At 41.8% G+C, this 27,684-nt stretch overlaps 1 protein-coding gene across 5 annotated transcripts in view; it reads right to left on the bottom strand.

Annotated features, from left to right (window-relative positions):
* The window catches only part of KCNIP1 (potassium voltage-gated channel interacting protein 1), a 307,522-nt gene that overhangs the window by 27,831 nt on the left and 252,007 nt on the right, over positions 1-27,684 (bottom strand). Inside the window, exons 2-3 of one of the 5 annotated variants that reach the window (XM_033139864.1) lie at positions 4,709-4,741; positions 2,028-2,057 (exon numbers count right to left, since the gene is read on the bottom strand). The exons of 3 other annotated variants lie outside the window; for them this stretch is intronic. In XM_033139864.1, the coding sequence (XP_032995755.1) occupies positions 2,028-2,057; positions 4,709-4,741 (63 nt within the window). The remainder of the gene's footprint in view (positions 1-2,027; positions 2,058-4,708; positions 4,742-27,684) is intronic. One more of the 5 variants, XM_033139866.1, reaches the window with a different exon arrangement.

The following is a 27,684-nucleotide window of genomic DNA, read 5'->3' as shown; positions in this document are numbered from 1 at the left end:
TTACAGCAGATATGTAATAATATTTTCCTTACCTATATTTATCACTAACACTTATAATCTGCATGAGTACTTGTCCTACTGTTGTGTTACATATATTTGTGATTACGAGTGATCAGAATCATATCTATGCTTGAATAAGTTATGTGGGAAATAGAATAAAAGGTATAATCTTTTGGATACGTATTGATACAGTATCTCCCTGAATCAGTTAGCATAAAAACCCTCATGTTTGCTCATACATTAGCTGGTCATTTACTAGCCTGTTTCATATTCCTTGAAATATTTGTCTTTTTTGTGTCTCTCTGTGTGTAATCTACCAGTCTTAGGAACTTGAATAGAACAGTTTGGAGCTTGTGGATCATCCTCAGTAATAGTTAATAGCAACAATATTACCTGTCTTATTTAGGGACTTAACCTCTCTTAAGAATCTTGTTACCTAACACTATTTAGTTCCACAGCAGTGGCTTCTATAAAACATTTTCCTTTTCTTTCTCTTCCCCACCCCCGCCCCATTTTCTTCTATTCCCTCTTTTTGTATAAACTAATGAACTGGTATAATTGTAATCTAATGATAGAAACAATAATATTGGTTGGAATCATTCTATATAAATTTGCTTTCTTGGGATATCTGATGAAAACAGTATTGATTACTTATGAGATATAAGAACTAAGAAATATTGTTTTCTCTTTTCTTTAAAGAAATTATTGCTGATTATAGTAATGAAAATATTTGAATGGATTTTTAAAATGAATTAAAATACTTGTTGATTAGATTAAGAATTTCCTTAAGATAGGATGATATAGAAAGAACTAAATAAGTGGAAGAATGGGATGGAAAGAAGGAAATCGAAGGGAAAATCTGTGATTTTTTTATGATGGGGAAGAAAAACAAGAAAGTCAAATAGAGGAAAAGACAAAATCATGTAAGTAACAGCAGAAGAAAAGGGAATATTCCAATGAATTATACAAATATGAAGAAAGAGCGGGAAAGGAATTATTTATGAGATCAGAAACTAGAAAAATTAATATAGGAAAGCTAGAGCAAGAAAAGGATAACTTAAAGCAATTGCTTCAAGAGAGAGATCAAAAATTTATGGGACAAATTAATGAATTGTCAGGAATGGTTTTTATGATAAAAAAATTCAAGATATGCATAGCCAAGTGTGGATGCAAGAGCAAATGGGCAAGAAAATAAAGGAAGTAAATGTGTTATAGAAAGAAGAGAAATTACTACTGAACACAGTTTATACAAACAGGAGGTCAATAAGTTTCCAATAAAGGTTGAACAGTTAGTTTCAGAATTAAGACAATTAAAGCTGAGAGGTCTTCCAGAATAAATTGAAGGTGACAATCTGGTTGGCTATTATTTAAAGATTTATTAGAATTAGACCAAATGTGTGAAACGATAATTGAGTAGGCATACAAAATTATTTCATTTTATGCATAATGGAATAAACTTGATTGTGACACTTTTGTAAAATATATTAGCTTCTGAGTTAAATATGCTATTTTTAAGAAAACGAGGCCAAGAAAAGAATTAAAAATTGATAAACTTAATATTGAGGTTTTGAAAGATGCGAGTTTGGACAAATTGTAAAAGAGAAGAGACTTAAAATGATTGACCATATATTTGAGAGAAAGAGACATCCAATATGGTACCCTTTTAGTCTTAATGTTCAAATGGACAAATAATGGGTGGTTGTCTGGAATGTGGAAGAGGCGACTCCGGTAATAGAAATGATAGAAGAAACAAATCCCAAGAAAAGAATCTCATGATAATTTATAAAATATAGGAAACTCAGTTGAATGCAATAATGCTTCCAAGTTGGGTTGCCAGTCAACTTTGTTTTTGTTACTATTTACTGGACTTTTTCTCATTATAGATAAAATAAATATTTTTCCTATTAATGCTTGGGGGATTGATGATGTTATAAAATGGAAAAAAAGTATTTTCGAAATTAAAAAAGACAAAACTGATGTTGTTTGTTTCCAAGAAACACATATATAGAAAGGTTATGAAAGCTTACTTAAAAACAGATTCCTTGGGATAGTATATGCTGCATGTGGAGAGAGAGAAAAACAAAAGGAGCAGTAATATATATAAAGAATCAGGATTGGCAGTTAAAAAGATCAGTATTCGGACCCAGATGATAGGCTCAATTTACTGAATTTAAGTGGACCACTGGGTCCACTTAAATATATATATACCTATATATATATATATATACCATATATATATATATATATATATATATATATATATATATATATATATATACACCTAATGTGGGGTTTTTTAAAATATATTTTTTCAAATCTTAACTGACTTTGCTAAAAACAAAATTATATTAGTAGGAGACGTGAATAGTTGATTTGATAACATCTGTAGCTAATGCTTCCTAAAGGAGGGCATGGTGAGATCTATTTTAAAAATAAGGCCTCATTGGCCCATGTGTTCCAGGAATTCTAGGCTGGTTTTGAATATTTCACTTACAGATAAGGCAATTGGGTAGATTATGGTAGATCAGCTACAAGTTCTTAATGGACTGCTCCTCAACTTTTAATAATGCATACATTCATTATATTATTTGTATGCTCCATTTCCACAGTTCAAACCAGGTTCAAGGCAGTTTACAACATGAAAAAAATATATAGCTACAACATAACAAAAGTAGTCATAAAAATAAATAAAACATTTAAAGGGACACAAATAAACTGAACAATTTCCACATAAATAAGAAGATCTAAAAGAAACAACCACCCTGAGATCTTTGGATGAAGGGCAGCATATAAATTTAATAAATATAAAATAAAATAAAATAAACAACTCCCGCCCTAGCTCAAGAGTTTGATCAGCACCCTCAGCTTTTTGTAGCTGGGTCAGTCAGGGCCCTACCCTCCCAACCCAGGTGGAAAAGGCCTTCAAGGCAGGATGTAGGTCTTCCAGGACTGACAACCAAGATGGTCTCTGGCCTCTTCAGCAGCTTCAGCTTTTGTACCTGGAGTCGGTCGGGGCCCCGCCCTCCCATGCCAAGAGGGCAGGGGAGCAGGTCTTCCAGGACTCACAGCAATGATGTGCCATGTAAATAGTCTTCATGATTATGCGACACCATCTCAGATAATACTAGCTCCTGCCAGTAGCATCAATATACTCTGTTTCTCCTTCAACGCAGGCATTACTTACATGCCATTATTGGGAACCTCATTTGTGCCCACTTAATTAAGACTTGGTGAACTAAGCCCTCCCTAGATTTACCACATTCATTAGAAGCCTTTTTCCTCAAACTATTTAGGGGAAATTCTGGTCTATCAAAAACAAATATTTTTTTCATGGGGAGCATTTAGATTCCTTGCTCAATTGCATTACCTATAAATTTTTCAGCTCATCCCTAGATTGTACAGGAATGCAGGGTGATTACCAATTGTGAGGATAAATGAATTTTACATTGCCTGTATGATAAATTTCTTTTCATCATGTAAAAGCAATTATGCAAAGAATGCTCTTGAAATGACCACCATTAGTTGTAAAACTGCCATGAACTGTATGGATAGCAGATTTATCACTAGAGGAGAAAGGTCTAATATAACAGGTAAAATTCATTAGAAAGCGGCTTTCTTATTAGCTAAAGGTTCCTTCCCACTTGCCTGCAACTTATATTCAGAGTTTTTTAAAGCCAAAGAACCTAAGGCCAACATAACCAGTGGTTTCTTTAAAGTTCTCTAGTTTAAAATACATCTTCCCTTTCAACAGTGAGTGGCTGTGGTAGAAGTCTCAAATAAACCGCCAGTGCCATCTGTATTTCTCCAAAGCATGCTATAGCTTTGCTGAATTGTGCTCTCTTTGTGACAAAGTCTCTAATTTATTCTGGAATTTAATCAACTGCAACCACAGAAATGACTCTCCCTGGCTTGCTTTAGATTTATATTTCTTTTACAAAGTCATGTACCTCATTCATGACAGTACGGATGAATTTAGTAGTGAGAACCAGCCCCAAATACAATGATCTCAACAGGATCTGTTTGACTTGGATTGTAAAATCTTGATTTTCCAGAGTTCCTCATCACAGAGGGAAACTACACAAGTTGAAGCAGGGTCCCCTCTTCAAACGGTCCCCTTTTAATTCACAGAGGGTTATGGGATGAAGGGCTGAGTTTCAATACATTAGTATTGTAGACAGCTTCTGGAACATCTGAAGAGGGCAATAATCTCTTTTGGATGGTCACGTACAGATACCAAGGGCACATTTGAGAAATAAGGTCACATTTTGAATATTTACTATACAGCTTGTTTAGTGGTTGCAAATGTTCTCTTAAGTTGTGCTTCCTGATATGCTAAGAAATCTCACAAATTGTGACTAAACTTTAATAATGGGGTAGAGGAAAATGGTGGGAGATCTGAATTGATTTACCCCACATCTCTAGCTGCTTGTCTTTGTTCCAGCATTTTGAAACAGTTTACCACAGGTAGAATCACACAATATATTCTGCGGCAACTAACACATCAAAAGAGTTCACTCTGTATTAAATGCTGAGCATGGTAGAATGCCAGAGGTCAGCAGCTGTCACCTCAAAGTACTGGCCTACTTTTCCCAGGTTTAAACAAAACCTTAGAGGTAGGAAAGCAGCAATAACGATTTATATAATTGTTAAATTCATAATGGGGGAAACTTCTTCTTTTGAAAGTTAGTCAAATTGATTTAAATTTTACCTCTCTGAGACAGGTAATACCACCGGGCGAAGTCTAGGAAAAAGTAAGAAAACAATTTAACAAAAAAAGACTACATACACTTTTTTCTTTTCGTTTCATTGTAAAGCTGGATGGGATCTATTCTTGATGTGAAGAGGACCCTATTTTCTATATGGTATGTTTGATTCTTGCTTATTGGATGTCTGACATTTCTCATTACATGGCCCTGCCGTCTTCCCCAGATGGTAGTATCAAATGCAAGGCGTCCCTCTCCCTCATATGAAACCATATGACGATGAATGACAGTACACAAACAGGAAGGCAGCATGCTTTTAGTCATGCAACCATGCAATCAGCAGGAAAGCTCACAAAGAAAGAGGACAGAGCAGGAGTTTTGAGGAACGGTGATCCCAGACACTGTGCTAATAAAAATCTTTTGGAGACATAAGATATGCGTTGTGCAATTTGAAGCATCTGTTAAAGAAACTGTAAAGGTTCCCCTTTTCAAGAATAGAAAGCTTTAATCTTCTGTTTTCTGGTCAGCACTTTTAAGCAGCTATAGGAAGGAAGAGTGATTTATGCAAAGAAAGCAACCCCAGGTAGATTTCAGTTTTACTAACCAAAGTCTTCAGAATAATTACATTTTTATAGCAATAGCTCAGTGCAATTCAGATGTTTGGCGGGATGGAATAGGATTATTAGTAATTAAGTAGAAAAGATAAGACCCCCCCCCCATTGGAGTTACCGGTAATTCACACCCACCATACCACGTCTCAGTTCAAATCCTGTAAATTAGATTGCAGTCAACTCCCATGGGAAAAGTAAAATGAATTAGCAGCAACTTTCACAATATACTAAGCGCCAACCCCTTTTCATTCTTGCATTCATGGAACAGAGGTCCACTCCTGTGGAGATCCAACTTCATTGCCATTGCTTTGCTCCCTTTCACTTAATGTTAGGTGAGACCCTTAACATATGAAGTACCTTCTCAGTTTCCACTTCCGTCACATTCTCCAGACCACAACAACCAGTCCCCCCCCCCCATCCCTTGAAAGCCACTAAATAAGTCCCTGTGGATTGCTTATATACATCATTTGTCCGAGTGCAACCTGTGGTGTCGCATGAATGTGTTGCAATTTACAGCCTCCTTGGAATTGGACAAAAATTCTATTAACACTCTCAGTAGGGGCATACACAATTTAATCAACCACAAAGAACAAACTGTCTTAACCTAGGGTGGAAGAAACTCCAGGTGTAGTCAAAAGTTAGGGGATTGTGAAGAAAACTTGTATTCTTAACTGTCTGCCTTGCTGTTTGCAAGGTCACTTTGCATCAGCACCGTTAACTGCAGTTTGCAAAATCCTACATACTGTATATTCTGGCGTATAAGACTACTTTTTAATCCAGGAAAATCTTCTCAAAAGTCGGGGGTCATCTTATACGCCGGGTGGAAAATCTGCGGTCGAGTATATCTCAAACTCTATATTTTAACTGGAAAAGTTGGGGGTCGTCTTATACGCCCAGTCATCTTACACACCGGAAAATACGGTATGTTGTTCGTGTGAATTCCATTTTAAGAATGTAAGAAGCATGAATTGGGTGATGGTACTGCAGTATTATTTCTGTTTCCTCCAGCACACACACACAAACACACACATGTAAAAAAGGGGAAATCAGATTAATTCTAGCTTAATTGAGCTATAACTACATTCATGCTGCAGCCCATTTCTTATGCTTTTTGACAAATAGGTAAATAAAAATGTGATCTGCTTTATTAACACACTGTATAAAACAGATTACATTCTGAATTCCTGCTGATAATGCACACAGTGAGTGACATTCTACTTAACGTGCATTTCCTGGTTTGTTCTTGTTTTTGCAGCTGCTTTTGCAGATTATAAGGACAAAGACTAAAACAAAAAGAGAGAGGAATACTACAGTAAGTTTAAGGTAAAAAGCCCACATGACATTTGGAGTTTTGGGAAACAGACCAGATACACAGAATTCTGATGTTGTCAGACAAGTTACTCTGCCTTTAATAGGAAAAAGTTAGCTAGGAGTATGAATAAAAAACAACGAAATGAAGGTTCCAAAGGGGAAATACAGAAATCCTATTAGTGTGGGTTTTAACAGAAATAGGTTTGTGACTATTATAAACTTCTTCACAAATCTCTGCCTCCCTCATCTCATTTCGGTACCAATACCAAGTAGGGATTTTTCTCTAGCTCCCTGTAGGCTAGAAACAGCCAGGAAATATTTTGAAAAACAATTCACAGTGAGAGGTACAATATATTGGAAATGGTTAGGGATATGCTTTTAAAAATGTTTGTTTTTTTGTTTTCAGGTCATTCGTAAGAATAGGTACTGATTGTTAGAGGGAATTCAGAACCCCCTAGCATGATTCAGTGTTCAGCTCAGAGATTAATTTGAGTTAGGTCTTATTGCTAGAGTTCATGTAAAAGATTGGAACTAAGATCTGCTAAGGAATCCCTGCTGGAAACTAGATACTTTTATCATGGTCTCAATTATCTCTGTGGAAGCTACAATGTGTGGATTGGCCTACTGTAATGTGTTCTGCTTGACTATAATTCAGAAACTTAGACAGGTGAAGAATGCATCTGCCCAATGTGTGAGAATTAGCCTAGTCATTTTACACCTGTGCTATAAAGTTGCATAGGTTACCAGTTTTACTTAGCCCAAGGCAATACGGTGGCTTGAACCTATAAAACTCAACATGGATCATTTCAGGGAAATGCATATGGATTTCCCCAAAGTTTAAGATCAGACAATGAAGCCCTAGTTCAGGTTTCAATGTATTTGGAAGCAAGACTGGAATTTGGCAATTTTATACCACTCTTCATTGAAACTGACACCAGGAGGTTTCAGAAGGTTAAAAATACCTTACAAATTATGAAAACCACATATGTTGTTGTTGTTCAGTCATGTCCGACTCTTCGTGACCCTATGGACCAGAGCACACCAGGCATGCCTGTCTTTCACTGCTTCCTGCAGTTTGGCCAAACTCATGCTAGTCGCTTCGAGAACACTGTCCAATCATCTCATCGTCTGTCATCCCCTTCTCCTTGTGCCTGCCATCTTTCCCAACATCAGGGTCTTTTCTAGGGAGTCTTCTCTTCTCATGAGGTGGCCAAAGTACTGGAGCCTCAACTTATACCACATATACTAATGCATAAAACCTAAATTGTGATCCCTCATTGACTGGATTCATTCAATGAAGGGGAAAGAACACCCAATGGAAGAAGTGTAATAATCAATCTCTTAATGTTAATCTGGATGGGATGACAGGCCTCTTCCTTTTTCAGAAAGGGGTGCTGGAAGAAGAGGCTTTTGCTTTGGGAGTGCTGGTCCAATTGGTCCTTGATGGCTTCATGTGACAGGCCTGTTCAGACATGATTCCCTAAATCAGAAATGGTAATATTTTCATCTTGTGAAGATTTACATAGTAAATCAAAATATTAATAAACAAGATTTACATAATAGGTTAACAGTAAGTACTCAGGATTCTTCAATTCAATTTCACACACACTATCTATATCTATATATCTATAAATACTTGGCAAAGTTGGCTATTAATGGAAGTCCACAGTTCCTATAGTGGAAGACCTATTGGTTCATTGAGCTCAAACAGTGGCAACAAGCATAAATTCAGCTCACTGCTTCTCCTACTTCCCAGCCTTGACCTTGGGCTTGCCCACACTTCTGCTTGTCCTCTGCCTAGAAAGCACAGGTCTGAGTGGTTTTGTGTTTGCCCCAGCTTTCCCCTGGAAAACTCACTCTTTACCTCTGAATCAGAACAAATAACAATGGTCTGATTCAGCAATAAACTGGGGGTTTTCTGGAGGAAAACCAGGGAGGCAACGGATGTGTGGATGAGCCCATTAATCACCCATCACTGATACAATGTACATAGGCATTCCAATTTGCATTTGACATTGTTTCTTTAACATTCAGCTCACATGTATGTTTATGTGGACTAGAAGTGTCTTGACCTCATCTGCATTTGCCCTAATTTTCAGGTATTTAGTTGCTCTGGTTCTTTTATGTGAACCTTCCTTTGAAGGAAGCAAATAGAGAAATTGGTTTGCTGGTAATTTAGTATTCTGACACACTCCCTTGTATTTTATGAGAGATATTTTTCTCTTCTATTCTTCATGGCCACTTTTTGTAAGATGCACATTTTCATTCTGCCAAAGAATTTCTGCCATCCAATCCCGCAAAATGAGCATCTGTGGCCTCTGTTCTCTTGCAGGAGAAAGGTGGCTGTGCATAAAAGAGCTGTTTCAAATCCTTCTGTTCTATATACTTTTGGTCTGTCTTGAATGAATTAAAATCTCAATTACTCTGTTTCCCCCCCTCCCTTTAAATATGCTTGAATTTTCCTAGTGGAGTCACAACAGTATAATTTGTGGCACTAATAAATCCTCATTTTTAGGGGCTGCCAGTGATAATATGAACAATATGTTCACTTGGCTATGCCTCTGAATCTAAGGAAGTAACTCTTTACATTTCGCATACTGAAAGAAAATGACAAAGTGGTAAGTTGGGGATGTACCAATCACTAAAGCAAAAATAAAATAAAAGCCCTATTTAGGTAGCAAGTGTTTCTGGTTGAACATGTTTTGCATGTATTATTGGCCTCCAGAACCACACTCCTCCCCCTCCCCTTCAGCTCTACAGGAAGTCCCCTGTTCAAGTACTTCTCCTTCACCCAGGAACTATGCACATAGGAGGGGAAGCGATTAAGCAGTCCTGTGCTGTTATTGGCAGCCTCCTGTGACTGATTTTTAATTTAATAATAATATTTTATACTACCTTTCAAACATATTGTCAAAGTAGCTTAAAACAAAATATCAAAATATCAGGGGATTGGACATGTACCTCATACTTATCTAGTTTGGTCCCCATATTGCAAGTCAAAAGCTTGGAACCTAGGAGAAACTACCCTATCAATTCTGTATCTTTTATATTCTATTGAACAGATGTACACTGTTTATGTTGCTGTGAATGAGATCAGAAATCATCATTCAGTATGCAATGCTAAACTAACTTTGGCTCTTAAAAGTGTAACTATAGACTGAACTCTCAGAGGTTAACAACACTCTCTTATTACTCAGACAGCCCAAAAAAGAGACTGAATAAATCCAGTAATTCAGCAGCCCTATTAGCTAATACCTGTACATTTCTTTTATGGCTTGGGTGGGTGATATGATCCTTTTTAAAAGGCTGGATTGCAATGCAGTACACACAGTGACTAAAGCAAATATAAATGAAGAGATATAAGTTGTGCATGAGGGATTTCCTGTTCTATTGAAATTGCTTTTTCCACTTAACCCCAGAAATATGAGAATTATCCACCTGTATAAAAGCAAGGGATTGTTATAATGCCTGATGCTTGCCTCTCTCACTGAATATAACTTATCTAATTTTGACTGCCTGAGGAATAACCCCCTACCACCTCTGACCAGTTTGGTAATGCAGAGCAATTTGTTTGCACAGCTTACCCGGCGTTAACCCCATAGTGCAATCCTGTGGGAACTGCCAAGAATACAAAATGCATTAGCAAGCATTTACTACCTGTGTTACTCCCTGAACGGTAGCTGCACAATATGATTAGAATACTCTTCTCTTTCCAAAATACATTTGTTAATGACTCCATAGGAAAAAGCCACAAACAAACCAGTTTCTCCCAGTCACAGAATCCCCACATTTTTCAAGCTCTCAATATCAAGCTCTCAATATATCAAGTAGAGTATAATTTCAAATCATGATGATGATGATGATGTTGATGATGATTACATTCTTATTTGGTTTTTATGCTATCAAAGACACATGGTAGAAGGGTGGTTTAAAAATACTTATAACAAACATGCAGACATAGACAAACCATGAAGGATTATCATATTCATCTTCTGTGTACTGTACTACATCCATGCTCTTCACTTTGCCAATACATTTTGGTTTGGCCTTTGATCTGTGGATTTACTTTTAATACACTTCATTTCCAATAAAGGGAACTTCAGTTTCATTATTTGATTGCTACAAATGACCTATTGAAATAATACGAGTATGAATATTTTTCAAATTACTCCCTATTGGCTCAAGAAAACCATTTAGCTAATTAAGTGAATAATAAATTATCATCAAAATAAGACGATAGCAAGTGACCCTGCTGCTCTTTCTCATATTTACTCAGCAGGACTCATTGATCTCTGCACTTCATTAGTAAAGAATAAAGTATATTTGATCACAAAAAATGTGAATTTTCATCATGATAGGACAAACAAGTGCAGAGTGCAATAAAAGTTGATAGCGTCATGGTTACTTCCTCTCACAGTAGCAGCCTTGGTAGGCCAATAAAATCATCCTGCACAACTGTCCTATTTTAAGTGGGACATCCCAGATTGACAGAAGCTGCCCCAACTTCTGATCCCAATCCCTGATGTCCCATTTTGGGCTTCATGCTCTGGCCATGTCAGAGCACAGAACCAAAAGGGTGGAGTTTTTTTGTGTCCCGCCCTATGGTGTGAGTCAGTTGGCTCACACCATAATGTGGGACCAAAAAACAGAAGGAAAACTTACAGTACCTTGCCCCCAAAGGTCACCACTCTTTGGCACACCTTTGGCCGAGCCTGTGGAGGAGGATGACAAAGGTGTGTGTATGGGGGGCACATAATGTGTCGGAATACGTTTCACGGATCCGCCATGGATTCATAATTTATTGGTTATTTTATGGGTTTTTTAAGGTCTACTTTTGGTATAATTGCGCGCAAAAGTGAAAGTGAAAGCATGAATGAATAGTGTGATTCACTTACAAGATTAATCCGCCTTTATTTTGTAGATCCGGTCATGTTCAAAGTTGTTAATGAGCGTTAAACTTGCTTCCCGCCTTTTTGGAGGGCAGCAACAGTGATTTTATTGGTTAAAGTACTTATGATGATGTCACGTTTGTTCCCTAATAAAAGGCAGAGGCACCCCGCTTAGGTAGAGAGAGTAGCACGAGATCGCACGTTCTTCTTATGTTCTTTTTAGTTGGGTTTTAGTTGAAGTCAAGTTTAGTTTAAGGGGCTAGGAGCGGGCTGGACGGGTTGGATGGGTTTTTCTTTAGTTAGAGTTAGATCGCGGAAGATCATTCGGTTTAGCCTTAGTTAGGTTTTCTTTAGGTTAGCCTAGGGTTAGGCCCGCGGAAGATATTTCGGTTTTAGTTTATTTAGTTAGCCTCGCGGAAGATTGGGCGCGCAGGGTCTTTAAGTTTAGGAGAACTTAGCTTAGGGGACGAGCCTACGCGGGTTCTGCCGAAGCCACTAAAGATACTACCGGTGTCTGTCTTCCTTTGGGGTTAACGGGGGAGTAAAGTAAAATTTTAATTTTCTGTAAATCGGTCCGCCTATTCAGAGTCAGGGTACAAATTTTATTTCACGAGGCAACGTTTCTTTAAAGAAGGCAACTAGGAACTCACACAACCATCAGAGGTCTTCAATTGGCTTACTCATCATCCTTCAGACTGTGAGGCTTGGCCGGCGACCGTGCTCAAAAGCACGCGGAACGCTGGCCACTTTCCCCGCAACTGGTACCTCGTGCATAACCAATCCAAGGCCGTGCACGAGGAGCTCCAGCAACCATACCCCGACAAGTGGTGCCTCTCTGAGGCAAAGCGTAGTCAAAAATCGCTTCCACGAAGACTCCGGTTAAAGGCAACATATCGGAAGTGGCTCGGAAACAGACATTGAGAGGTGAGGTATAACGGCCCGGTTTATCTAGGATTTCGCTGCAGTAGCGCGAATCCACCGCTTGCCCAAGTAGTGTAAATAGAAGTCGCGCGCGTGTATTTTGCCCCAAGGGGTCCCCGGGTAGAGCGGCAAGGAGTTTAGTGTAAGCCTACGGGCAGAGTAAGGTCTTCCCTAAAGCCTACGGGTGGGAAGGGTCTGGCAAAAGCCTACGGGTGCCAGGGTTTTCGGTCAAAGCCTACGGGTAGGGCCGGTGTCTCCCGAAAAAGCCTACGGGTGGGAGGGAAAGGTTTTCTGGCTAAAGCCTACGGGTGCGCAGGGTTTTCGGTCAAAGCCTACGGGTAGGGCCGGTGTCTCCCGAAAAAGCCTACGGGTGGGAGGGAAAGGTTTTCTGGCTAAAGCCTACGGGTGCCAGGTTTTTCGGTCAAAGCCTACGGGTAGGGCCGGTAGCCCCTAGTAGAAGCCACGGGTGGGGGCGGAGGTTTTCTGGCTAAAGCCTACGGGTGCCAGGTTTTTTCGGTTAAAGCCTACGGTAGAACCGGTGTCCCCTAGTAGAAGCCTACGGGTGGGGGAGGAAAAGTTTTGGAAAAGTGTTTTAAAAAATGGGCTCCTCACTCTCAACTGCTCAAGTAAAATTTTGTGAAGACTTATTGTACCTTTTGAAAAGAAATGGTCACCCTGTCTCTGAATCAGAAGTAGAGCTTTAGTTAAAACCATTGGGGAAATTTGTCCCTGGGTCCCTAAGGAGGGAACGAAAGATTTAGCCTCATGGGAAAGGATCGGGTTAGAATTTATGGCCAACCCGAAAATCGGAATTCCTGTACAATTAGTATGGAGCAAAGTAAGAAACGGCTTTCAACAAATCGCTCCAAGAAATGTTTTGCTTAATGGAACAGTGAATTTAGGAAATACTGCTTTTAATAGTGCCCCTGTGCTGCCGCTTGCGGTTGTGCCATTTTCGGCCCCCCTCGCAGCAGCCAGTTCAGGCCCCGTTGTCGTACACGCACTCGCCTTGTCCAATTTGTCATTGCCAGATTCATTGCCGCCTGTGCCGGTGCAGCAGACGCCGTCGGCCTTTCAAGCCCCGCCGCGAACTGCCCCACCGCCAGTCGCTCAGCAGTCATCGCAGGCCTTTTACCAGCCAGCGATTTCAAGTCAGCAGCAGCCGCGGACCTCGCTCCAAGCAACGGTCCCGCTTCCTCCATCGCAAGCCGCGCTTTTGCCAGCGATCCAGCAGCAGCAGCAGCAAGCAGCCTTTTTGCCAGCAAACCCTGCTGCCCTGCAGGCCGCGCTCAAGCCAGCAGCTCCAGTTTTGCAGCAAGCTGATTTCCAATCAACAGCAATCCAAGCTTCAATGGCAAGCAGCACAACAGCAATTTACCAACCCTTCAGCACCTCCAATGCCAATGCAGATTCCAAGACAAGAGCAAAGCCAAACAATGATGATCCAGATGCCAGGACTTGCAGTACAGAGCCAACAACCTTATGCTCCAACTTCAAGTCAGCCATCTTGTCTTCATCCAACTTCAAGTCAGCCATCTTGTCTTCGTCCAACTTCAAGTCAGCCATCTTGTCTTCATAGTCAGCCATCTTCAAGGCATCCAGATGTCAAAGACTCTTTAGCGCCATCTAGTGGCCCATCATTTGGAAAGCATCAAGAAGATTTAAACTCACTGATGCCACCTACAGATCCAACAGCAATGCAACCCATCTGCAGAACTCAAGCTTAGAAGCAGCTTTGGGACAAATAGATTTTAGTGCTGATCCAATGCACATCTTTCCAGTGATTCGTGCCAATGGAGGACAACCTGCAAGATATCAAGCCATTCCTTTTGAAACACTACGTGAACTGCGAAAAGCCATACGCGAAAATGGACTTCAAGCTCCTTATACTAGAAGTTTACTTGAAGGACTGTCCACTAGTAGACTTCTGCCATCTGATTGGAAGTTGATTCTTCGCACCTTCCTGTCGCCTACAGATGCTCTTCTGTGCCTGCAGAGTGGAAAGAAGTAGCAGCCAGACGTGCAACGCCACTTGCCACAGAAGATATGCTCACAGGATCAGGACATTACTCCAATCTCAATCAACAGCTAGCCATACCTGATGCTGCACTTGTCACCATAGCAGACATTGTAGTCAAAGCTTGGCGCAGACTACCCAATCGCACAGATGCCTAGCTCAGTATCAGGATTCGCTGCAGTTAGGCAAGGTCCAAAAGAACCTTATGGGGACTTCGTGGATCGCCTGATTGTTGCAGTGGAACGCCAGATAGAAGATCGTCATGCCAGAAAACATGCTGACGAAACAACTTGCCTTTGAGAATGCCAATGATGACTGCAAGAATGCCCTAACAGCAGTTGCAGCTCGTCCAGATGCCACATTGACTGAGATGCTACGCGTCTGCCAGAATGTCGGTACCCACTCCTACAAAGCACAGCTCTTGGCAGCTGCGGTACAGATGCCACGTCAAGACAGCTCTACGCCAGTCAAGAAGTGCTATGGGTGTGGAGGCGATGGGCATTTCCGGTCGCAGTGCACAACAACGCCAAGGCCTTCTGCCAAGCCGCCAGAGAGATGTCCCATCTGTCAGAAAGGATTTCATTGGGCAAATGATTGTCGCTTGAATCCACAAAACACATCACCTACCTCATCTCCAGTTCAGGGAAACGGTTCTGCGGGCCGCGCCCCGGCCCCGGTAAAACAATAGGGTGCAAGTCAAGAACATCATGAAGGTCAACCATCCCAGAAAGGTGAACAATGCTACTCCTTATCCAGGTCATCAGGAAAAAAGAGTGATCCAGAGAGATATCTACTCTTCAGATGTCCAGAGAAAAGATGTGACCTCATCAAGCATTCAGGTTCCAGAGGTTTCATCATCTGCCTTACCTATTCAAAGGTTCCAGTAGAGAACACAGCATTCAGTTCACCTTCTGCTGACTGCCCTTCAGTTCCAGCTGATGTCAACCTTGCTTCACAGCAAGCAATCACAGTCAAGTCTCTGATCGCAGAATTGCCCTCTACATTGAGAAAACATCCTACTGAGGTCAACCTCGCAGCACCTGAGCTTTACCTCACCATTGAGTCAAGGTCAATCTGTCATCGAAGGACATTTGCCCTTGGTGAAACAGCAGTGTTCAAGTTGCAGCCCAGCTGATGATCACTTTCCCATGTGGCCAAAGAATACAAGTGAGTGAGCCAGCTCCCTCTTGTGGAAGCTTAAACATCACTCCAGTTAACAATGTCCACACCTTTGTGTCACCTCCAGCTTTTAAGCTCAGCCCGCCACAATCACTGCCTCGCGTCAAAGAGGAAGTTCCATCCTGCCAGTTTGATGCACAACTGCCTGAATGTCAACAGGTTCAACAGCATCAGCAACTCTTACCAACGGAAGAACCTCAAGTTTGCCAACTCAACGCCAAGCAACTTCAGAGTTGCCAACTTCAGCAGTGCAAAAAAACCCGAAGCCAAAAAGATGTCTTCAGACACTGCCAATGAAGAACAAGAAGAATCTTCTGTCCCAGGTATACCACTCTTCTTAACAGAGGACTGTTATTTTTCAAATCCATGGTTTGCTCAGCAATTGCCAACATCCATTCGTGGTCCATTCCCAGACACCTCAATTTGCCTTATTCTGCCTAGGATGGATCGCCTCCCTGCCACAGTCACACTGACTGCAGGCCTAGTTCGAATCACAGATTCATCGCAGTTGCTGATTCCAGGATTTTCAACTGTTCCTTGTGTCCTAACAAAAGGTTTGGAAATTGCCAGACTCTATTTGCTTACTTCTACACCTACAGCTCCTGTAGACTCTTTGCCTCCTCAGGCAGCAATGGCGCTAATCAAGATTACAGAAGAACGCCCTCATCTCGTCTTAGAAATGGGTGGACGAAAGATCAAGGGTCTTCTTGATACAGGCGCAGATGTCACAGTGATCGCCAGAAAGGATTGGCCTGACCAGTGGGCAACGACTGTCACCCAGGAAGTCTTTGGAGTCGGAGGTTTCGAACCCGCCCACCAGAGCGTGCATCCGATTACCTTCCAGTCAGACTCAGGCTCCATGGTGCAGCTCCGTCCACTTGTCATGGATGTGCCTATCACCCTCTGGGGTAGAGACTTATTGTCTAAGGCAAGAACTGTTGTCCATACACATTTTTGATGTGGGCCTTTGCAATCAGCGCCAGTACATGCTCTTCCACTCACCTGGAAGGAAGGACCCCCTGTATGGGTCGACCAATGGGCGCTGACGTCAGAAAAGCTCGCTGCAGCAGAGGCCCTAATCAAAGAGCTACTACACCAGGATCGTGTGCAACCCTCTAATAGCCCTTGGAACACTCCAATCTTCGTCATCAAGAAGAAAAGTGGAAAATGGCGTTTGCTTCAAGACCTGAGAAAAATCAACGAAAGAATTGTTCCAATGGGTCCCCTTCAATGTGGACTTCCTAACCCTAACCTCATTCCTAGAAACCATCAGCTTGCAATCATCAATCTTAAAGACTGTTTCTTTACCATTCCACTGGCACCTGCAGATCAAGAAAAGTTCGCTTTCACTCTACCTGTGTTCAATAATACCAGACCAGCTTCCAGATACTCTTGGAAGGTACTCCCTCAAGGAATGGTGAATTCGCCGACTCTCTGCCAGAACTTTGTAGATAAAGCATTACAGCCTTTCAGAGCACAATATCCAGCCTTAGAAGTTTGTCATTACATGGATGACATCTTGATCCATGGAGAGAAGGTCTCAGAGCATCATGTTGAGCATCTTACACGCATCTTGAACTCTTTTGGGCTTTGTATTGCCCCAGAAAAGGTACAGCGCACTGCTCCATTTCATTACTTGGGTCACAGACTGCTTCAAGATACAGCCCTGCCAGAGATGCCAAGCATAGTCATTCCAGAATCCTTCACCTTGACACAACTGCAGCATCTCTTAGGACAGATAAACTGGGCTCGAAAGTCTCTAGCAGTTCCAACATCTGAACTCTCGCCATTGTTTTCTGCTCTTAAGGGACATACATCTCCTTCAGATGTTATTCCATGCACTTCTGAGATGCGTCTTGCTTTACAAGGGGTAAACACAAAACTGCACCAAATAGCTGTAGATCGTGTGCCAACAGCTAACTGCGCTCTTTCATGTGCTATCTTCACTACACCAAGATTGCCTACAGCAGCTTTATATGTTCCGGATACTTCCTCAAAGGTGGCAATCGTGGAGTGGATTCATCTCTCACACACGCCTCAAAGGAATGTGTACCCCAGTATGGACGCTGTTGCTGATCTCCTTGTTAAGTGCAGAGGCCGTGCAATTCGCCTGAGTGGAAATGATCTGCTTTCCATCTACCTTCCTTTCTCTCAAGAACAAGTACTAACTTTGATTCAGTTTTCAGATAGTTTCCAAATTGCTATTGCAGATTTTGTCGGTTCATTCTTGTATAATCCTCCTAAGGATAAAAGATTCACTTTGTTGCAACAAGTAAATTATCACCTTTCATCCATGTTGGTGCTTCAGCCTATTCCCACTGCAAAAACTCTGTTCACAGATGGCTCCTCTTCCTATGGTGTCCTTGCATGGAAGGAGGATGGGCAATGGAAAACTGTGTTTACGGAGAAACAACTTTCAGCACAAAGATCAGAATTGGCAGCAGTGATTCTCGCTTTTCAAACTTTCGCTACAGAAGCATTCAACCTCGTTGTAGATTCTCAGTATGTATATAGGCTGTTATCATCGCTTCCAGTTGCTTACCTGTCTCCGTCCATGGACGAAAATCTCTTTAATTTGTTCGCGCAGCTTCAAGAACTATTACAGAGACGTTCATTTCCTTTTTTTGCTGCACACTTGCGCTCTCATTCTAACCTTCCAGGATTCCTGGTGGAAGGAAATGCAGTAGCGGACGCTGCCCTCAGGACTCTAGCTTTCTCCTTATTCGATAATCCTGTGACAAGCCATGAAACTTTCCACCAATCAGCAAAGGTTCTACACAAGACCTTCAACATTCCAATGTCACAAGCAAGGGACATTATTTCATGCTGCCCTTCGTGCTCCAAGTCTCCTATCTGCTTGCCATTTGACGCTGTAAATCCTCGAGGCACGGAGGCGAATCAGCTGTGGCAGATGGATGTGACACATGTCCCAGCTCTTGCTCCAATGTCTAAGTTGCATGTCACAGTGGACACCTTCTCAGGTTTCATTTGGGCTACAGCCCTGAAAGGAGAAACTGCGAGGCACGTCATACAGCACTGCATGAGAACCTTTTCAGTTATGGGAAAGCCTCAAGCCATTAAAACAGATAATGGCCCGGCTTATGCTTCTCAAGCCTTTAGTGACTTTTGTGTGCAATGGAATATTTCCCTATCCCACGGGATTCCGTTTAATTCGACAGGCCAAGCTCTCATTGAAAGGACACACCTCACTTTCAAAACTCTGCTCCACAAACAGACTGCAGGACGTCACCTTCCAGCCTCGGAGATCCCTTTGGCAGTTGCAAAGGTGCTGTTCACCTTAAACTTTCTTCTCTTTCCACATAACAAGCCTCATTCCCCAGTGGATCTCCACTTCAAGAAAGAAGAACAGCTTCCTCGACCTTTGGTCTCTTATCGCCTCTTGCCTGACATTGAATGGCGAGGACCAGTTCCACTCATCACTTGGGGTCGTGGGTATGCTGCCGTTGCCCTTGAAGAAAAGGCTGTCTGGGTGCCTGCCAGATGTGTGCGCCCTTGGAGAGCAAAGGAACCAAGTTGAGAATATCCACCTCGTTGTTTGGCTGCACTAGTTTCCAGTGTCAAATGCAGCAATTCTTCAAAAGTGCTCAACTAACAGCACCAGTTGAGTTCTGGGCAGTTTGCCTTACCCTCCTACTGCCTAGGCCTTTTGTTTGCCTCTGGGCAGCCCCTTGGTTCCTGGCTGCCTAGATTTGTTTCAGTTATTCCCATACCTGCACTCACTAGCAGATCACCTTGATTTGCTTGCTTAACCTCCTTTCTTCTACAGGTATCGTTGTTTCTTCAGAGCTCGATGTTTCAGTACTTTCCTGAGCTCCATGAACTTTTCCTGAGTTCCAGGACTATTTCTTCTACATGGTCATGTGTAGTCGGAGAAGAAGACGACCGGCAACTCATTCATCGTCTTCATCCTCCTCTCCAACACCATTTTGCAGTTCTAAACCTGTCTTGTACTTGTAAAAATTGCATATTTGCCTTTGTATGCTTCTTGAAATATCCGCCTCGCATGTTACATGTGTTTTCCTTATAGCTTGATAATTAATGATATGGATGTTTATATATGCAAAGCTTTTCTGAAATGGTTTCCATTTAGAGCGTCACAATTTTGATGATATGGAAATGTTTATGTAAGGTCAAAGCATCATCTTTGTGCAGTTCTAGTCATAGATATATTTATATATATATGTTTTATTTCAATAATCCTAAATCTCCACGTTGTGCTTGCAAAAGTTGTAGTTCAAAATGTGGTAACATTTATATTTCCTTTGGTCAAAGAATTGGTCATTCTCGGATTTGTTCAAGATATATATGTCAAGTCTGGTGGCGTCCTACCCTTTTGGTACCCCTATTTATTTTAAAGATTCCCCCTCTATATGCTACCTTTGGCAGTAAACCAGGTTCCCAGCTTTTCCCTTCACTCTGTTTCCTGCTGTTAATGGGAGACCCTTATGTAGCTGGTTTAAATCTAATATCGTTTCGCTGGAAACCCTTGTGTAGATGGTTTAAATCCTCATCCTGGCTGGGACACCTTTATGTAGGTAGCTTAAATCCCCTCTTGTGGCGCAAACCACTTGTACGTAGGTGCCTTAAATCCCCTTTCTGGAATCGGACCCTAGTTCCCCGTTACCTGTGGTCGCTGTGGTAAGTCCAGAATCTGTCTTCCTGAAAGTTCCCTCGATTCTGTAGCCTCAGTGCCACACACCCTTTATGTTGCCTTATCCATTTTACTTAAGTTTTCCAAATAAAAAATTAAAAAAAATGGGGGAGGGGTCTGGGTAGGCCATGTAGCCCCAGCTCTAGTTATACTTTAATTTTGGGTCCCGGATCGGGACCTCTCTTATGTTTGGGCAGTCGTTATCCGTTATTTTTAATTTTGGACCTGCATCAGGTCCTCTCTTGTGTTTGGGGAGTAATTTGTTGTTTTACGCTGCACGCGAAAGTATATATGCTTATAAGATGATTTGTTGTGTTACACTACATATTGAAGTATTTATATATACCTAAAAAGGTTTACAGTGTATCGGATCGATCACTTTTTATGTTTGGCTAGTGGTTTGTTATTTTCACGATTTTATTGTTACATTATTGTACAAGTATTTCCTCTTATGGGGGGGATGGATGTTGATAGTGTTGCCAGTGTTTATATCACAGTTTTGATGTGGACACTGTTGGCACTGTTGACGCTCTGCCTTTTCATGTCGAGGTTTATATCAAAACAAATGGTAATGTTTGTGTTAGATAAATGCTTATGATATCTCTAACCTTCTTTTTTTTATATAACTAAATCAAAAATAATTTAATTTAAAACAAAAAAAGAAAGATGATATGTCGGAATACGTTTCACGGATCCGCCATGGATTCATAATTTATTGGTTATTTTATGGGTTTTTTAAGGTCTACTTTTGGTATAATTGCGCGCAAAAGTGAAAGTGAAAGCATGAATGAATAGTGTGATTCACTTACAAGATTAATCCGCCTTTATTTTGTAGATCCGGTCATGTTCAAAGTTGTTAATGAGCGTTAAACCTGCTTCCCCGCCTTTTGGAGGGCAGCAACAGTGATTTTATTGGTTAAAGTACTTATGATGATGTCACGTTTGTTCCCTAATAAAAGGCAGAGGCACCCCGCTTAGGTAGAGAGAGTAGCACGAGATCGCACGTTCTTCTTATGTTCTTTTTAGTTGGGTTTTAGTTGAAGTCAAGTTTAGTTTAAGGGGCTAGGAGCGGGCTGGACGGGTTGGATGGGTTTTTCTTTAGTTAGAGTTAGATCGCGGAAGATCATTCGGTTTAGCCTTAGTTAGGTTTTCTTTAGGTTAGCCTAGGGTTAGGCCCGCGGAAGATATTTCGGTTTTAGTTTATTTAGTTAGCCTCGCGGAAGATTGGGCGCGCAGGGTCTTTAAGTTTAGGAGAACTTAGCTTAGGGGACGAGCCTACGCGGGTTCTGCCGAAGCCACTAAAGATACTACCGGTGTCTGTCTTCCTTTGGGGTTAACGGGGGAGTAAAGTAAAATTTTAATTTTCTGTAAATCGGTCCGCCTATTCAGAGTCAGGGTACAAATTTTATTTCACGAGGCAACGTTTCTTTAAAGAAGGCAACTAGGAACTCACACACCATCAGAGTCTTCAATTGGCTTACTCATCATCCTTCAGACTGTGAGGCTTGGCCGGCGACCGTGCTCAAAAGCACGCGGAACGCTGGCCACTTTCCCCGCAACTGGTACCTCGTGCATAACCAATCCAAGGCCGTGCACGAGGAGCTCCAGCAACCATACCCCGACAATAATGGAGATTTATTTATTCATAGCAAAATAGAAAATTCTTTCCAGTAGCACCTTAGAGACCAACTGAGTTTGTTCTTCGTATGAGCTTTCGTGTGCATGCACACTTCTTCAGATACACTGAAACAGAAGTCACCAGATCCTTAAATATAGTGAGGGAGTGGGGAGGGGTATTACTCAGAAGGGTGGTGGGAATGACGGGGTAGGCAACCTTTTTGAGCCGTGGGCCAGTCCACCGGCCCTAGACCTTGTGATGGGCCGGACTTTTTCTGGGGAGGATTAACGAATTCCTATGCACACTGCAGCAGCGGCAACGGAGGAAGCTCTGGCGAGGGGGCTGGAGTGCTCGCCCTGCGGGTGGAGCTTCCACTCCTGTGCTGGGCTGTCAGCTGCGGTGGCAGCAGCGGAGGCAGGAGCAGAGGAGGAGGCATGGGCCATGGCAGCACGGGTGGCGGAGGCAGAGGAGGCACAGGCAGAGGAAGAGGCACAGGATGCGTGGGTGGAGGCATCACGGGAGGAGGTGGCAAGCAGTAGGCTGCTCAGCTACAAATGGCACTGACCCTGCTCAGCCCATGGCCATGCGCAGTCGCCCGCCCATTGGCTGGGGTATCAATCCTTTGCGGGCGATTGGCCTATGGCTGCACTGGGAGGATGGAGGGAGGAGGTTCCGCTGCAGTGAGGGAGAGGGGAGGAAAATGGCACCAAAAAATAAAATGGTGCCGGGTTTTTTTCAGGGGGGGGAATGTGCGGAACCCCCATGCCAATCCACGGAACAGCCATGGGTCGGTTCCAGGAGGCTCATGGGCCGGATCTGGCCCATGGGCTGTAGGTTGCCAACCTCTGGTCAAGGACAACCTACAGGTCCCTTTGGGCACTGTTGGCTAGAGATTCCTTAAGTATTAATGATGCTGTTAATTCATCTTACCAAAGCACAGACACTTGCATTTCTTATTGAAACAGCGAAGAAAACTTCCTAAAAATTAACTTTTCTAAAACCAAAATTATCCCCTTTGGCACGCTAAAACCAAATCCATCGTGGAATCTTGCAGGCCACACCATTGACCAATGCTCAGTCTTTAAATACCTGGGCATTACCTACCACCACAGATCATCCTGGACAGCCCATTTAAACACGACCATCCTGGCCGCTCGCCGAACCGTGGGTGCCCTGGTGAAATTTTTCTTCGCAAAAGGTGGGCAGCTGGTGGTACCAATCAGAAAGATCTACCTAAGCAAAATACCCCCTATGTTGCTCTATGGGGTGGAAATTTGGGGATGGAATCTGAATATCTTACAAAGATTGGAGTCCTTGCAAAACCTATTGGCAAGAAAAATCTTGGGCCTCCCTAATGGACAATGGCGGCTCAACTGAGAATGGAACTGGGCCTATCATCCATCGTAGCAAGAGCCCACATCAGGATAATTACCTTTTACAAATCGCTTGCTGAAACTCCAAACTCTCTACTAGCCAAACAAGCCTTCTTAGCCTTCACCGGCAGCAGCACCTGGTCAAGAGGCATGGAGTCCATTTGTCACCGCTACTCCCTTCCAGACTTCGCAGCCCTATCCTCATGGGACAAGGACAAAATTTGCGACTGGATTCTTGCTAGGGACGCTGCCCTTGATCAAGAACTATCTAATGCGGCCAGACTCTCCACGTGGTTCCCTCGTGTGAAGGTAGTTAGATCTCTGGCCCACTATCTGAGTGATCTGCTGGATCCTACGCTGAGAAGGGCCTTTACACTGGCTCGATTCCATGCCATTCCTACAGCATTCCTACAGGGTGTATTTTCCAATACCCCTCTGGATCTTCGACTCTGCCCATGCAACAATGGAGAGATAGAGGACTTTATTCACTTCTTCATCTACTGCCCACTACATGCCTCAATAAGATCCAGCCTTCTCTCTCTAATCCCGCCGACTATCGCCAGGGATGTTGACCGCATGAAATATCTACTGGTGGATGCCAACCCCTTGGTTTCACGTGGAGTGGCCATCTACATATTACAGGCCCTGAAACTCAGAACCACCTTTTTGGCCAACTTCCCCTAGCCTTAGTCTTATGTATATTCCCAACATGGAGATTGTTGTCATGCCTGCTAGTGCTTTTTATTTTTATCCTTATTTTTATTTTGTTTTAACCTGTTTGATTTTACTCCCAATTGTTTTAACTGTTGTATTCTCTGTATAATCGTGTCAGGCTACTGCCTGGTCTTTTACTATGTGCTATGGCCATAGGGCTAATGCAATAAATAAATTGATTGATTGATTGATTGAAACAGCGTGCTATTTACATCTACCCATTTGTCACACTCTTTGTGTTAAACCTGATATTAGGCCTATTAAACTATTCTAGATATTCTCTACATACAGATGACTCACATGGCGGTTCCAAGGGATACCCCTTGGAACATTATTTCAGCTTTACGTGCCATCTGTGGAACGTAAGCCTTGCATAAGATGCGAGTTCAGTGGCATTGGCGAAACAAGAAGACACTATTGTAACTCAAAATTATTTCAAAGTACATTTCAAATAATAAAACGCTTGGAGGGGGACTTGTATTGTTCATTGTCCAGAGGTGTACTGCTGATGGTACATAATCTCTGAAGGATAATCGCTGCTTATGGAAATCAGGCCTAGCAATCTGAGAAGTCTGTCTTCTGAATCTACCATAAGATAGCCTGAATTCAGAAGTGGGCTGTTCTTTAACAGCCACTAAGCGCCCCACAGAAGACTCATTTGTTAACACTGGAATTGCTTTCCACAGGATTGCTATCCCAAGGTAATGATTATAGGGGTACAAGGGTTATACAGAGCTCCTCTGAGATGTTTGGAAATTGCTGAGCTTATTTTTCAAATCTGCTGTGGGATCACAGTCACTGAAGCACACTTCAGCAATTCATGAGCCACTAACAAAAGGCACTGCACACCTAATAGCTAATATAATGTAATAAAGGCCAAGGGCTTTTTAAAGGGACAATTTAGACCTGCCACATAGTATGCAATCAGAATTTGTGTACAAAGTGTGCACCATTACTGCACACCCGTGCATCTTCCTTGTGTTCATGCTTCCTTGCTTACATATTAAAGAAGCTTATATAGATTGGGAGAAAATCCTCACAACTAATGCAGAATAGTGTTATAGTGAAGCCACACAGGTGAGGCATCATAAACTCAAAGAAAGATTTGTTTGGAGTGAAGGATATAAAAAAGGAACACAAGACAGAACACCAGACAAGAGACGGTGCAAGTATACTTCAAAGGAGTCTGAAGTGTAATCTAAATGGAAGCATCAAGGAAAGACTCTACGAAGAGATATACACACCAAAGCAGTAAGTTTTAGTCCTCATAATGGAGGCTGCTTGTAATTCCATGTACATTAAATGTTAAAATAAAACTCGTTGAGTTTTTGTTGAATGGGATGTTGTTTCATGAAGGAAAAATGAGTTTGGATTTTTAAAGGTTTCAAAAAAAACAAATAAAGGAGAAATCATTGGAGGTGAAGTCTTGGTCATAGCTGACAAAAGTCTGGTAAGGAAAGCTTGCTTCCATCTGAAACAAAGAGGAATCTTGGGAGAGCTGAGAACCCATATTTCTTATGTTCCTCTTCTAGGTTAATATGTGGCTTACTCCCATTACAGCGAAAAATCCTGATGTAAGATTTCTCCCCCCTTTCTTTCTTTTTAAAATATTTTATTGGGTTTTATAAACAAGAATAATGTTATACAGATAAGTATACCAAGTTTTCTCATGTCATTTGTATATCACAAAAATAGCATAATAAATGTGGAAAAAAAATATCTACAACATATGTTTCATTATTAGTGGTCAATGTATAAGTTCTTGGTTCATGAATTGGTTTAAACAATTAGGAAGAAGAGAAGGAAAAAGGGGGGAAAGAGGGGGAGGGGGAAGGTCAAATTAATGTGGCTTTGCCCCAATAAGGTCTCTGTTAAGAATGTAATATTAGATATTTCTGTGTTGCCACTCTTATAATGACACTAACAACTTCATGTGACATGTCAGGATAAAGGGTCTGCATGTTTTGGAATTATTTCCTTCATATTATAAACATTAGTCAATACTCTGTGGTGAGTAGCAATTGAGTCTGCGGGGAGAGTCTTTGGCAGCGGGAGGAGAAATGGATATGCTCAATCTGTGTCCAGGATTCTAGGGGAGCCTGGACTACTTAATTTATTTTTCACTCTGGCATTTGGGTTGTTTTAATCACCTTTGGCATGCCTTTTTTGTTTTGTGAGCAGCCACAAGTAATATTTTACTATGGCTGCATTCCTATACCCCGGGGTGGGGAACTTGGTGCCCTCCAGATGTTGTTGGACTACCACCATCCCTGAGCATTGGCCATGATGGATGAGGCTGATGGGAGTTGGAGTCCAAAAACCTTGGGAAGACACCACGTTCGCTATCACTGCTATACAGTTACCTGGGAGAGGGTCCCATTGCACTCTTTGGAACTTACTTATGAGTAGACAGATTGGACTGCACTGCAAATCCCATTAATGTTACCACTATATTGGCTGGTAAGTTAGTAACAGCAGCAGCAGCAGCAACAACAACAACATTATTAATGTTTTGAATATATTCCTAGTATTATCCTACCAGATTGGCTGATATGATCTGAGTATAGAATCATAGAATTATAGAGATGGAAAGGACCCTGAGGGTCACCTAATCCAAAACCCTAATTAATCTCCACATATCTATTGATATACAGTACATGAATGATAAAATACATTTATTGAAGTAATTTCTGCTTAGTAGCATGCTCATTTCAACATTTGAAGAAGCACTGGAAGGAAGGGATGAGGAACAGCTAACAGAGATACTAAACTCTGCCCTTGAGCAGAAAGATCTTCAGAGACAGAGAACCAGCTAATGAAAATGTTCACCTCTCCTCAGTACTAACTACTGAAGAAAATAAAGCTGCTGGGCCCATAAGATCCATTATGTAGCTCTGACAGGTTTTTGAAGACATTATTTTTGTTAGGTATTGCACTTTAACACTGATGCTAGGCCATGTACAAGTAATAGCCAGTAATTGATTCAAAACAATTACTAACTAAAGGTTATACTATCAAAAATTTGCTTCCACCTAAATGTACATACTTGGGTTGAGAGTTATACTCATTCTGTACTGATATATATACATTCTGTATATTTAAGAATATAGATATTGCCTAAATCAGACCAGAGATCCATCTAGCTCAGCCTTTGGTAACCTGGTGCCCTCCCAAAGCTGCCTGGATCCAGTTCCCATCATCTCTGACATGTTTCTTGCTGGTTACAGGTGGGTAGCCGTGTTGGTTTGCCATAGTCAAAACAAAATCGAAAATTCTTTCTAGTAGCACCTTAGAGACCAACTGAGTTTGTTCCTGGTATGAGCTTTCGTGTGCATGCACACTTCTTCAGATACACTGAAACAGAAGTCACCAGATCCTTAAATATAGTGGGGGAGTGGGGAGGGGTATTACTCAGAAGGGTGGTGGGAATGGGTGATAGGCTGATAAGTGTGGAAAACCTGTTGACGACTCTAAATTAGTCTTGCAGGGAAAGGCAAGGGGTGAGATGGCTAAAGATGGCTTTGTTATGTATAATGAGATAAGAATCCAATGTCTTTGTTCAAACCAGGTTTCTCCATGGTTTTAAGTTTGGTGATTAGTTGCAATTCAGCCACTTCTCTTTCCAGTCTATGTTTCTTGCTGGTTAGGGGTGATGGGAGCTGTAGTTTAAAACATC

This window comes from Lacerta agilis, chromosome 2 (assembly GCF_009819535.1).
Source record: "Lacerta agilis isolate rLacAgi1 chromosome 2, rLacAgi1.pri, whole genome shotgun sequence".
Taxonomy (NCBI): domain Eukaryota; kingdom Metazoa; phylum Chordata; class Lepidosauria; order Squamata; family Lacertidae; genus Lacerta; species Lacerta agilis.
Note: the sequence above shows the minus strand (reverse complement) of the source record. Positions and strands in the feature narration are given on the sequence as shown.